The sequence below is a fragment of the Acipenser ruthenus genome, chromosome 57 (genome assembly GCF_902713425.1).
Source record: "Acipenser ruthenus chromosome 57, fAciRut3.2 maternal haplotype, whole genome shotgun sequence".
NCBI lineage: Eukaryota > Metazoa > Chordata > Actinopteri > Acipenseriformes > Acipenseridae > Acipenser > Acipenser ruthenus.
This window is the reverse complement of record NC_081245.1, coordinates 2,976,901-2,991,675: the sequence shown is the minus strand read 5'-3', so window position 1 is coordinate 2,991,675 and position 14,775 is coordinate 2,976,901. Positions and strand designations below refer to the sequence as shown.

The 14,775-nt window shown below is 39.1% G+C and overlaps 1 protein-coding gene across 1 annotated transcript; it reads left to right on the top strand.

The window, feature by feature from the left end:
- LOC117962812 (zinc finger protein 420-like) lies at positions 1-6,890 on the top strand. The gene is made up of 3 exons (XM_034918969.2): positions 1-796; positions 3,754-4,188; positions 4,552-6,890. Exons 1-3 carry the CDS (start codon positions 457-459, stop codon positions 5,322-5,324), a joined length of 1,548 nt encoding a protein of 515 aa, XP_034774860.2. The 5' UTR covers positions 1-456; the 3' UTR covers positions 5,325-6,890.
- Positions 6,891-14,775: the final 7,885 nt, after the last annotated feature.

The following is a 14,775-nucleotide window of genomic DNA, read 5'->3' as shown; positions in this document are numbered from 1 at the left end:
CCGTACCCGATTCTATGGCTGCTGGTCAAGGACGCATTACCAGTAGCTTTAATCCGGAGGCTTTCAGTAGGCGGCGCCAATCTGTAGCGCGAGGTGACGACGCGCTCGTCTCCATGGGAGCAGGAAGCAGAAGCGGAAGTGTGTCTGGGACTGTTCAGTTGCAACACCAGAGAAGCTGCATTTGTGTGTATGATTTGTTTACCGAGCAAGTAAATCAGATACAGTGTCACAGGTCTGAACTGTAGGTTTCTGAAAGGACAGTTTTGGAGTTTATTTGTTCATGGCGCCAGAAGGCTGTGTACTGATTGTATTGTTACAGTAACTCGCTGTGTTCGTACCTAGTATCTACTTGCTACCTTAGTCAAGTGCTGATTGAATAGAAAGCGAGTCTCCAAATATTATTAATAACAAAAGCCGGAATAAGGAGAGGATATAAGTCTCAAACTAAAGTCAGAGATGATGGACTTCAGTATGTACGTTTCATTCTTTCAATACGAGCTCGCCTCTACCATCGAGCACGCAGTGAAAGCGGCTGTAGACACCGTCTTGTGCGAAATCACAAAAGTTGTCGGCGGCAAATTCACTGAATTCCGAATGGAAATGGCTGGAAAGGAGAAAGAGAATGAAAGTCTGAAGCTGAGATTGGAAATATCAGAGAGCGAGTTGAAAGCAGTGCGGGAATGCATGAACGCTGCAGATGCGGACATTAAACAACCTCTCAGAAACATGAACCCCGACTGCAATGAGCAAGACTTTCAGAGGAACGAGAACCAGGGGTTATTCATCAGAGTTAAAGGTAAGGTTTAATAATGTTACAATTCGTATATACCTTTCAGTCATTTATTAAAAATGCAATTAAATTCACATTATTAGTTGCATGTGTTAAGCTCCCATTGCCCCTAGCACTACGCAGATTTCTGTGGTAAGCGCACAGTTTGACCTGTGTAATGTTATTTTCAGGTACGTGTTAAAAGTGGTACGCACCACACTGCTATTGCCTAAACATCTGCTAAGAAAGCAGGGAAACACCCATTCAAATCTAGTGTGTTATGCTGTGTTCGGTTTTCTACATCGTTTTTAATTTTTATTTATTTATGTATTGCATTTATATAGCGCATTTTATATAAAAGTATCGCAAAGTACTGTACAGTACATAGCAGAAAAAAAGAACAAACCACAATACATTTGTATAGCATGTCACACATAAACTGCCACAAACAGACAGTTAAGCCTCAAAATAGCAATCGATTAATTGGCAAACAAAATATAATCGTTCGAGTAAATATGGATGATTGTCTTCCACATACATTTTCGCTGCATTCCTCCCCCCATGACATGATTATTTTAATATCGTTGCAGTTAAGTAAAAGCTTGTGCACAACAATTTAATGTGAGCTGTAGAAAAAACAAAACACATTCGCACAAGCCTATAGCAAGATTAACATACTACAGGGGTGTTACTAAAATATTTATTACAAACAGATTACAGTACTTTGAAATGTAATCTATGTAAACTAGACACGAGTATGAAAAATGTCTTTTTTTATTCAGCGACAGCTGCAGCATCACGCATTGCATCTTGTTAATACTGTACCACCTAACCTTCACTATCTGTGAAACACACAGTGCGGAAATCCCTGCCTAAAACATCATCATAATCATAATAATAATACTACTAATAATACAAATAAATTGATTTACTTACCACAACATGCATACCCGCTGTACAAGCTGATAGTTACTCCAAAATTGTGTTTAACATCGCTGACCGTTTATAAGTACAGTGCCTATAGTAAGTATTCACCACCCTTGGACGTTTTCACAGTTTGTTGTGTTAAAACCTGAAATCTTGATGCATTTAAAATTTAAACAACCTACTCAACACTTTGAAGAGGCAAGAGAATTTTTTATAGTGAAACAACAGTTAATGAAAAATAAAAAACTGAAATGTCTTTGTTAGATAAGTATTCACCCCCCCTGTGTCAATACTTGGTAGAACCACCTTTGGCAGTAATTACAGCTGTGAGTCTTTTGGGGTAATATTCACCCATTCTTCTTGGCAAAATTGCTCAAGCTCTGTCAAGTTGGATTGGGATCGTTGGTGGACAGCAATCTTCAAGTCTTGCCACGGATTCTCAATTGGATTCAAGTCCGGGCTTTGACTGAGCCACTCTAGGACATTCACTCTCTTGTTTTTAAGCCACTCCTGTGTCACTTTGGCTGTGTGCTTGGTGTCATTGTCCTGCTGAAAGGTGAATCTCCGTCCCAGTCTTGGGTCTTTTGCAGACTGAGGCAGGTTTTCCTCAAGGAATTATTTACAAACCGCTAACCAAGATCATGCAACAGTCTCTTGACACAGGGGTTGTACCGATAGACTGGAAATTTGCAAATGTAATACCGATCCACTAAAAGGGAGACAAAACCGAACCAGGTAACTACAGACCAATAAGCCTGACTACTATTATATGTAAATATATGGAAACTGTAATAAGATCCAAAATGGAAAATTACCTCTATGTTAACAGTATCCTGGGAGACAGTCAGCAAGGTTTTAGGAAAGGGAGATCGTGTCTAACTAACCTGCTTGATTTTTTTGAGGATGCAACATCGACAATGGATAATTGCAAAGCATACAACATGGTTTATTTAGATTTCCAGAAAGCAAAGTCCTGCATAAAAGATTAATTCTCAAACTGAATGCAGTAGGGATTCAAGGAAATGCATGCACATGGATTAGAGAAAACAGAAAGTACTGATTAGAGGAGAAACCTCAAAATGGAGCGAGGTAACCAGTGGTGTACCACAGGGATCAGTATTAGGTCCTCTGCTATTCCTAATCAACATTAATGATTTAGATTCTGGTATAGTAAGCAAACTTGTTAAATTTGCAGATGACACAAAAATAGGAGGAGTGGCAAACACTGTTGCAGCAGCAAAGGTCATTCAAAATGATCTAGACAGCATTCAGAACTGGGCAGACACATGGCAAACGACGTTTAATAAAGAAAAGTGTAAGGTATTGCACGCAGGCAATAAAAATGTGCATTCTAAATATCATATGGGAGATACTGAAATTGAAGAAGGAATCTATGAAAAAGACCTAGGAGTTTATGTTGACTCAGAAATGTCTTCATCTAGACAATGTGGGGAAGCTATAAAAAAGGCCAACAAGATGCATGGATATATTGTGAAAAGTGTTGAATTTAAATCAAGGGAAGTCATGTTAAAACTTTAAATTGCATTAGTAAGACCTCATCTAGAATATTGTGTTCAGTTCTGGTCACCTCGTTACAAAAAGGATATTGCTGCTCTAGAAACAGTGCAAAGAATAGCGACCAGAATTATCCCGTGTTTAAAAGGCATGTCGTATGCAGACAGGCTAAAAGAATTGAATCCAATAAGCTACTAACAACCAAATGAGCAAGATGGGCCGAATGGTTGCCTCTCGTTTGTAAACCTTCTTATGTTCTTATGATTGTTGTCAGGGATAGATTTAACCCCTCCCCTTCCAAACTTACATCTATTTACACTGGAAGGGCTACCGCCCTAACACACCCACATTTTCAACTCGCAGGCCAAATTATGATCTGCAATATCTTGGTAACGATTAGGACAAGCTTGAAACTGAATAGATCTCTCTGAGATGAATATCCATGATGTATTATTTCATAAAAGTATAAACTGCCAAGAATTACACTCCTGTATGTATCTGTGTGGTGAGAGTTTAAAGCTTGTAACATTTTGTTTCCACAGATAATACAGAGAGGCAGACTTTCACTGAAGCAGATGAGGGGCTAGACGCTGTTTACACACAAGAGGGGATCTTTGGTCATGAACAGTGTGCAAGTTTAATGCAGGATACAGAGCAGACGTCTTTGGAAGGTAAAGAAGCCCCAAGACTTGAGTCTGTCCACATTAAAGAGGAGGCCCCTGAATTTGAACTTGTTCACATTAAAGAGGAGGCCCCTGAACTGCAACCTGTCAATATGCTGGAGGAGAATATAGTTAAACTGGGATCTAGCCATTGTGATGACTGTCCTCCTGAATTGATCTGCATGAAACACAATCAAGACACTTGTTCTACTGTTAGAGAAGAGGGCACTGTGCTGGGGTCCGTTCAGGGGGAATATCACACCCCTGAAGATGGAAAGGAGGAAGGAATAAAATGTCATGCACAAGCGGCACAATGTGAGTAGAATGTCAGAAATTCACTTGTGTGAATTCAATTGCATGTTTAGTGAAGGATTGAAACTTCATGATTATTCACAGTTACCATAATTTGTCTGCCTGCGTTACATAAACTTGCATTACTATATAGTGGTAATAATTCTAATTAGAATATTGATTGTACAGCACATATAACATGTGATAATCAACATGATTGTTTAAAATTCTTGAGTAGCTCTAATCTGTATGTTTGTACTCTGACAGACTTGTCTTTTAATGTTCTAATTGTTAACAGTGATGGTTGTGAGGTGAAGCCTTGGAAGAATGTGAATGGGATTTCATGCTGTGCAGTAACCTTTGTTTCTCTTTCCTCCGCTTCTAAAGTAGATAGAGGAAGACACAACTTCACTCCAGCACCCCCTTCTGATGGCAAAATGCAGCATAAGAAACACAGAGAGTCTTCACCGCAAGATGAATATGTGAAGAAACTGAGAACGTCCTCAGTTCAAAATCTTTCTGTACAAGATAGCAGACCACTTACTCTGGGTTATATAGTGACTCCACATCCCGAGGTTGTTAATAATTCTGCAACCCAGGGCAACTTCATTCCCAGACAAACTCCCCAGCAGATTCCTTCAGAGCAGATCTTGTATCACTGTACTGAATGTGGCACCAATTTCAGTGACCTGGGAAACCTGAAAGCACACCAACAGATTCACAAAGAACAGAAACCCCATCACTGTACTGAGTGTGGAAAAAGCTTCAGATGGGTAGGTGGACTTACAACTCATCAGCGTATTCACACAGGAGAGAAACCCTATCTGTGTACTGAGTGTGGGAAGAGTTTTAATCATAAATTTGGCCTTCAATCACACCAGCTAATTCACACGGGAGAGAAACCGTTTCACTGTACTGATTGCGGGAAGAGATTCAGAGATTCAGTAAAATTAAAAGAACACCAGCGAATTCACACTGGAGAGAAACCTTATGAATGTCCTGTATGTGGAAAGGGTTTCAGTCGGAGAGACAACCTTAGAATACACCACAGAATCCACACAGGAGAGAAACCTTTTGAGTGTACTGACTGTGGGAAGAGATTTGTAGAGTCAAATAAACTAAAGAGACACCTTCGAGTTCACAGAGATTTAGTCCGTTAGGACGTGCCTATCAGGACAGTCCTGGGAGTTCCTGGTATTTGCAGAAAGCCATCAGCAGGATGCTATACCTGCAGCATACAGATGTGTGCCATACATTTATGGCCAGCCAAATTATCATTTAGCGAAATCTCAAATTGCATTTTACGACAGCTTGAAATATTTAGAGATATCTGTAAATCATTTGCAGATATCTGTAAATGAATGAGATATGTAAGCAATAAAGCACGACAAGGTGTGTGATATACTCAAATATCACCACGCCCCGGGTTCAACCGCCTGGCCATGGTGGTATTAGAATATATCACACATCCTGAAGTGCCTGTTACTCTTATGGAATGGGTTAACTAAATAAAAAAAAGGAAAAACGTCCAGATGAGAAGAACGGACAGAAAGGGGGCAACAGCAACAAAACATCCATTTAACCCCCAAATTAAGAGCAACACAAATCTTTATAAAAAGCTGAGTTTACATACATTTTGTCAGATAAATTGCAATATGTCTGTCTTTTTTTTTTTTTTTTCTCCAAACTTCTAGTGGCATATGGATATCTACCAGTGATTTGCCCCTTTTTTGAAAAGAAGTGTCGACCCGTGGTGATAGGCTGTAATATCAACACCCCCATTCGACCTGTTTTAACCAATCAGGATAGAGTATTTACAGATAACTAAATAAACCCTTCCTGTTCATTTAGAGATATCTGTAAATAACATCCTGTTCATATAGAGATGTCTTTAAATCATGTAGAGATATTTGAAAATAAAGTAATTTGAAGATAACTCAGATGATTTAGAGACATCTCTTAATGATAATTTGGCTTGCCAAATCATAGTGCTAGGCAACGGACATGATACAGTGACTCAAATTGCATGAGCTACAACAATGGGCAGGTGGGTTATGGAGATCACAATCCAAGTTAACCAGATGCTTGCGGCCCTCTCTTTGATGTTCGTGTCTTGCATATTTCAATCAGTATTACAGTTCATGGTCACAGTTCCATCCTTACACTAGTGTATTAAAGGGGGCCCTGAAAGCTGCCACAGCTACATGTGTGCTACAGAAGATTGGTTAAAGACTTTGCATTTGGTGCTGCTGTGCTTGTGTTTACTATGTTCTGGCATTTCCTCTAGATGAAACCTTCTGGCAATTTATTTATTTATTGAGCGCACTGTGTTAAAGTTAACGAAAAGGCATTAAATGAACTAACATTAAGAATAGGCTTTAAAAAATATATATATTGATTCATTACAAAAGCTTTTTAATTACAATAAAAAAGACAATTAAATTAACATGTAATAAAAGTAATGAAATGCCATACCACCCATAACTCAGATGCATCCTGGTTAGGCTTTTATCATAGATACCGAGATGTGATGGGCAGGGTAACATTTAATAATAAGGGGAGCAGTGAAAATGGCAGTGGTAAGAACATTCATTTTAAACCTCAGCAACAACATCTTAACAAGGAAAAGTTCCACTAAACAATGATAATGGGAGCAGTGAAAATACATCTCCAATCACATTTTCACTGCTGCTCTGATCGGACACAAATAAAAGTTGTAAACCTGATTCATTCTCCTGTGTCTTTTTGAGAACTTGTACTGTATAATAATTTATAGCACAAAACAGACCTCAAAACCACTCAGGGATGCTACATATACATTTGACATTGTTTTTTTTTCCAACATAATCTGCCAAATAAATGAAGTTTAATATAGCACTAGCTTGTACTTTAAAACATGTTATGCCTATTTAAGCAAATTAGAAAAACAGTAAGGATAACAAGCTGCACTGTTTTTTAAAACCTTTAAATCCGTTAACCTGTTCTGCAGTCCTGCAGTACCTACACTAATTTCAAACACCATTTCCATCACTTCACACCAATTTAAATCAATTATTAATACTGACTTATTAAGCTTCTAAACACGCACTTACTATCGTACTTATAATCAAGGGGCATTCAACGTATTTCATAAGGTATATTTGCAAAAAAAAAAAAAAAACTGCACTCTTACTGTAAACTTTCGAATATCTATATGGGGCTCAGATTGGCGGGAAGAATGGACGTTAAACCAGCCAAGCATTGTCTCTTCGAATGACATTGAAATGCAACTAAATCCTGTATTTTGGACCTTGGTGATAATGCAACAGGACCGTCACAGCCTTGTTTGCCTGTGTATCCGAAAACTGTCTTTGGTAAGCAAGACCATTCATTTTCATCAGAATATTAAAATACGTTTTCATATTTAGAGTATATTAAGCAGGCAGATGCGGTTTTCTGCTTTCCTTGCAGACACTTTTCCACTGAAAATGGAGTGAAGGACTAGAAAAATCTAAAGAAAAAGCTTCAGAAACATTCGTAATCCTGCACCACAGACAGTGTTCTGAAAGGAGGCATGTGTTCAAACAGTCGAAGGAAGTATATTCTGACTGTAGCGTCACAGTTATCAAATTCTCACAAAACGGTGGTGCGTGAAAACAGACAGTATGCTAGAAGTTCTTTAATCCGGGGGTCCACACACACACACGCACGCACGCACGCACACAGACACACCCTGACACACGCACGCACACACACGCACGCACACACTACAGGAAAGTAATACAAAAACATAACTTTTATTCATTTGATTCTTAATTGCAGTAGAAAAGGGTAAGCATATAAAACAGTATCCTAGAAAAATATATATAAAATCCATCTGCAAAAATCCCTGCAGTGGAAACAAAGGAGAAAATAATATAGGAAAATGGGTAAGGAGCAGTATAGATAAATCACCAACTCTGTGAGCAGGGACCCATCATACACCACTATCTGTGTCTAGCTGTCTCAGTACAGGGATGCACTTCTCTTACTACTGGAGTATTAGCACACCCAAGTCACGTCACAACATGGAATCAGAGCCTCTGTCTCCAGTAACCTTGTTCACTCTGTTTCCTATGGGGTGCAATCCGCTTGCAGTTACAGGAAATCACCACGAAGCAGCAGGCAGTCAGGCAGGTAATCCAAAGAAAAAAACTTTAAAAAACAGTCCAAGTGTCCCACTGTGCAAGAAAAATCCTCAAAAAACATATCAGTGAAATGTCACTGAGGCTTAGAGACCACCAGAGGGCGCCACAAACAAAGAAAAACTAAACAGACTCTGCAGTGCTTCCCTGATTGTAATGTGTCTCAGTAAATTAAACAAACCAAAAAGTCTCAATCCAAACAAAAACACGCACAGAACAAAAAATAATAAAGATTAATAGAAAAATGCCAGTTCCAATAATAAGGAAACCAGCCAGCTGCAGCCAAAGCAGCGCCCCTGCCTCACTGCCCCAGTTTGCAGCTAAACAAAGGCTGTACAGCATTTACATCCCCAGAACTTACTTATATAGGCTACTGTTAATCTTTTAACACCCAGCTTGTTTCCCTATATGTATATATATGAAGAATTAAATATGAAAACGAGTTGCCAATTCCACACATTTCCAGATATTGCTGTAGATTTACTCCTGGAGGGTAGCCTTATCATGTAGTGTAAAAAACTTGTATTGTTGTTTTATTTTTCCTACTAACATAGGTATTAATAGTATATAAAATAAAAACATCAATTGACCAAAAACAGTGAAAATGGATATAGAGCATTTTGGAATGAAGTTCACCAAAACTCACGTTTCCCTTAGTCCCACTGATTTCTCTAGCCACACACACACACACACACACACAAGCACGCACACTCTGACACACACATAGACACACCCTGACACACACACACTGACACACACATACACACACACCCACACACACCTTGACACACACACCCTGACAGACACACACAGAGCCTGACACACACCCTGACACACACACACCCTGACACACACACCCTGACAGACACACACAGAGCCTGACACACACTCACACACACCCTGACACACACACACCCTGACACACACACGCTACCACACATCCTGAAACACACATACACACACACTCCCTGACACACACACACACTCCCTGACACACAGACACACACACAAACTCCAAAAAAAAACAATACAAATAAACACCATCACTCTCTCGTTTGCTTTTACCTGTCCTTTTAATCTCAAATGAATCTCTCAGATCACAGCAATACACCTATTCAGATTACAGGGAGTTCTAAAAAGACTCTAAAAGACTCTTAACAGGGACCATAGAAAGATGACAGACAACACGCAACCACTGCTTAGCTCGTAATGACTCACTTGGGCACAGTAGCCAAGCGTGCCTTAACTGAACTAATCAGAGCGCGTCTCTCTCCCACGGGCACATCAATAAAACAGGAAGCCCTGAAATATAATTGCATTCTTATTAAATAGTTTAAAAGTCACACAGGTGACACTAGTTTACAGGAATTGTACTGCTCTGTGTCTCCTCTTATCAGTTTGCTCTTTCTTGTTTGCTTTGGGCATCTACAGAAGCATCCTACTATCTGTCAGTTATTAAATAAAAAAACTCCTTGTGGGACATTTTATAAAGGCCCTGCTTAGGGGAGAGGCAATGCCCCCGCTTAGGGGATGCAAGGCCCAGAGATCTTTTTTCCTCTCATTGGCACTATGATGCTTCTGTAGAGATCCATTTCTTTACTCAAACCTCTTGGTGTAAAAAGGTTGCTATATCCTTCTAATCATTATCGGTTTGTTAATGTCACTACTGTATGTCTAATTCATTTTTATAAAACTGTATAAAATATATTGTTAGTACATATATATGTGCAGACATCACTTGGACCATGGAATGGAAATCACAAGCTGTCACAAACAAGTTCCTTGTGACAAACCCCACTAGTCGACCTGCCAGCTTTGAACTGCCACGGCGAGAGCGGTCCCTGCTAAACAAGCTCAAGACAGGCCAAGACCCCTGTGCAGCCAACCAGCAGCACTGAGGCCTCAGTGCAAACCCCTTGTGCACTTGTGGAGAGACACAAACGATGTTGCACATCATCGAGGAGTGCCCCCTTTACAAACTAAGAGGTGGATTCATAACTTTGAACTTTGGATTTGCAGTCGCTAAATAAATAAAGTACATATTACAAAAATATAAAAGGATTAATATTGTTAAATGCTTAATAATGCAATACTACAAATTCCTGCCTTTCCATACCCTAATGCAGGGGTGGCCAACCCTGGTCCTGGAGAGCCTCAGGGATTCATGTCCAAAGTTACCATTTCTTCCAGCTACTTAGCAGTTAGTGATTTAGAAATACCTATAAACCCATCTCTACCATATAATTTATATCAATACAACTTTATAATTTGTAGTATTTTATACTTCCCCTGCTTTATTCCAGTGCACTTGTATATTATCCTGATGTAGCTATCATTGACACTGTTATCTGCTCTAATGAACTGCCCTGATACTGAATCATGTGGGCTGTGTTTTGTATCTGCTCTTATTAGGACTGAAGTCATTGTATTTTATATCTTGATCTTACATTGTAATGTGATTCTTGAGAAATTGGATTTCTGCTAAGAAATAAATAATAATATCACTTTGAACTGCAAATCTATGACCCCCTCCCACCATCCCCCCATCCCCCTCATTTTTAGATGGCCAGGCGTCCTGTTTCATGTGGTTAGCTAATTAGTTTTGAACATGCTGTGAGAATGAAGGAGATAGACTCACATTTGGGTTTTGTGGTTTGGAGTCTGTTCATCTTGCAGGAAGCTAGTCAAGAGGAAGGTGGTCTATTGTTAAGTTGTGCACACAGCCATGCATACATGGAGCTAGCAGGCTGCAAAACTGACTACATGGAAACTTTCTCGTGGTTTGAAATGTTCTGTTTGATGAAGACATCACATTATATTTTACAACACATTATTATAATTATTAGTAGATATCTTTACCAGTGTGAATTACAGTTGTCTTACAACATTATCCATCCATCCGTCCATTATCATAACCACTTATTCCTTTAGTGTGGGGCTGTGGGAGGAAACTGGAGTACCCGGAGAAAACCCACAATGTGAACACATTGGGGAGAACATGCAAACTCCACACAGACAGACCCCTGAGGCCGGAATCGAACCCAGGACCCTGGAGCTGAGCCGCCCCTAAGAAGAAATAATAAAAACAAAACTCACCTTCAAGGAAAAAAATCAACTAAATAAAAAGAAAATTTGAAACCACAAACCACAAGAAAGTGTATTTCTATCACAGATATCTGCTAAAAAATAATAATAATAATATAATGTGTTGTAAAATATAATGTGAAGTCTTCATCAAAAAGAACATTTGAAACCACAAGAAAGTTTTTTCAGCTAGCTTCATTGACGCATGGCTGTGTGCTCAACTTAACAAGAGACCACCTTCCTCTTGACTAGTTAAGTGCAAAATGAACAGGTTCTAAACCACAAAACCAGAATGTGAGTCTATTGCCTTCATTCTCACAGCATGTTCAAAACTATTGAGCTAACCACATGAAACAGAACGTCTGGCCAACAGAAAACAAAGGTAAAGAAATAAATAATATCAACTGTATTTTGGCACACATATAGTCTAAAAAAATGTTTTAGGTGAAGTTTTTTTTTCACATTTGGAGAAAAAAGTATTTAATAAATGATATAGATTGGAACTATATTAAAGAAGAAGTGTACAGTATATAGATTAATATATTATACAAGTATAAGAAGTGTACAGTATATAGATTAATATATTATACAAGTATAAGAAGTGTACAGTATATAGATTAATATATTATACAAGTATAAGAAGTGTACAGTATATAGATTAATATATTATACAAGTATAAGAAGTGCACAGTATATAGATTAATATATTATTTATAAGTATAAGAAGAATAAGAAAACCACAACAAGAAGCCTCTTTTGCAACTCTCCTCCCACTCAACTCTAATGAATAAAAACCACGTGATCCCCCTCCCACACACACACACAGTGTCAGTATATATTATCTGTACAGCTTGTCTTGTATCACAAACTTCATTGAGAGCAAGAACTACTTTCTCTACCTGAAGTGTGACTGAAGTGAACCTCCACTTGAACCCGTGTTGAACAAGACGCCTCTGCACTGAGTAAGTACTGTACACTGAGACTGAGTGTTTAATTTAAAACACTTGTCATACTTTAAAAAAAAAAAAAAAAGTCACTGCGTTTATGATTTTAAATGTGTTTAGGAATTGAACACCTTGAGTTGTGGTTTATGGTTAAACATACGCATTTATAATAGGGCTGATGTTTAACATATACAGTATAAACTAAAGCAAAAATGGCACAGCTTAAACACATAACGTTTAACAATTATTTACAGTTCCAAATGACTAAACACCAGACTTACCTAATGACGTATAAACACTGTTTGGGAATAGAGCACTTCTATTTTACTAGACACACATCACGCCATTTACATATAAAACGTGTCACACGTTCTGTGGCTTTACAATGTAGTTTTAATAAAGACTGGTGAATGAATTGATTAAAGCGCGCCTACTTTTAAAGGGAAGTTTACTCTAGTATTAAATGTATTTAAGTTTGTGATATAACGTTAGTGTCTCAATTGATTTACCTACAAAAATACAAATAAATTACATTTAGCATGGACCTAAAAATCGCTAGATTTTCAGTTGGCTCTGGAATATTTTTACAGAAACCTAGTCCTGGGCGAATCATCCATTTCGTTTTACCCCAGATAGTTTTTTTTTTTTTCCAGCAGTCGTCCGCTTTCTTTACAGGGCATCAAGACCTCCTGTAAAATTTCAAACCCACTCACTGGCAGGGTTTACATGCAAGTTGGAGTCGTGGCAAATTTCATGCTTTAAGTGTTAAATTTAAAGTGGTGCTGCTGAATTACAATAGCTGTGTTACATAGACAAGCCCTTACCAGTTTTGTCCAGATGGGCTTGCTGTATGGAGGCGGGACCGTTTTGCTATCAATGCTCTATGGTTGTCATGTGAATTACAGTCTATTCTGATATGGGTCTCCTCTATTTCATATATTTACCAGCTCCAGTCAAAGATGTTGAAGATCCTTTTCTTGGTGTCCTTGGCGCTGCTGGCTGCTTCCCACATCCAGTCTGTAAAGAGTTCCTCTTCGGGTGGTTCTGATGCTGGTGTCCAGAAGCCCTGTGCCCGCCTCTTCCACCCGGAGACTGGGGAGCAGCTGGAGCTGCCATCCCTCCCACAGAAGAAGAAGAAGCTGCTGAGGGGAGCTGCTGCTGGGAGTGAAGGAGCCTTCAGCTTGAGCTCCTTCACTGTGATGGATGGGTGTCTGCTCACTCTGTGGGTTGCAGGTTCCCAAGAATGGGGCCTGGAGTCTCGCTCCTTCCCGAGTGGGGCTTACCTCAACCAGTTGCCTGGTGCTGGGGTCTCCCTGACCAGCTACCAGTGCACCTGCGACCAGGAGAAAAACCAAGTCACAGCCAATTACGAAGATTTTAAAAACAGGCACATTGCAGGTGAAAATGAAAAGGGTAGTGATAAATTTTGCACAAAGGAAATAAGAAGTAGACATATATATGAAAATGGAAAATGCAAAGATAAAAACACTTTCATATTTGCTAAAGCGAAAGATGTGAAACATGTGTGTGACCATGAAGGTGTCAATGCGCCCAATAAACTGCATAGGAGCAAAAAATTATTCAATATTTCGAAATGCATCCAAAATAAATTAAAATGTTCTTATAGAGCAAATAATAAGTACCAAGTTCATATCTGTTTAGTGTGTAAGGATAAGAAGCCTGTGCATTATAATGGTACTGAATGCTGACCTCCAGCCTTCAGGCTCACAGAGAGAGTTTAAACTCTACTCAGCAAAATGCTGCGATATACGCTTCAACAGCACCCTCTTCCCTCATAAGGAGCTGTTCCTCCTAGATTAGAAATAGTTGTATCATCATCTTGTACAGGAATAGTGATATTTGTATGAATTTGTGGTAATTGATTATCTTTGGTAATTCCTTTCCTGTTGTTGTGAATGGAAATGCAATAAGAACACATTCCTTTCCACTGTAACCCGTTTCTATTTTAATGCAATAAAAGCTTTTACTGCTGAAAGCAACATTTGATGTGACTCTGTGTGTGTGTGTGTGTGTGTGTGTCTGTATGTGTCTGTGTGTGTCTGTCTGTGTGTGTATGTGTGTGTATTATGTATGTGTGTATATGTGTGTGTGTATGTGTGTGTCTGTGTGTCTGTCTATCTCTGTGTGTGTGTGTCTGTCTGTGTCACTGTGTATTGTATATGTGTGTGTATATATGTGTGTGTATGTTTTTGTATGTGTGTGTGTCTGTGTGTGTGGCTGTGTCTCTGTGTGTGTCTGTGTGTATCTGTCTGTGTGTCTGCCTGTGTTTGTGTGTATCTGTGTGTCTGTCTGTGGGTGTCCATCTGTGTGTGTCCGTCTGTGTGTGTGTGTGTGTGTGTGTGTATAAGAACATAAGAAGGTTTACAAACGAGACGAGGCCATTCAGCCCATCTTGCTCA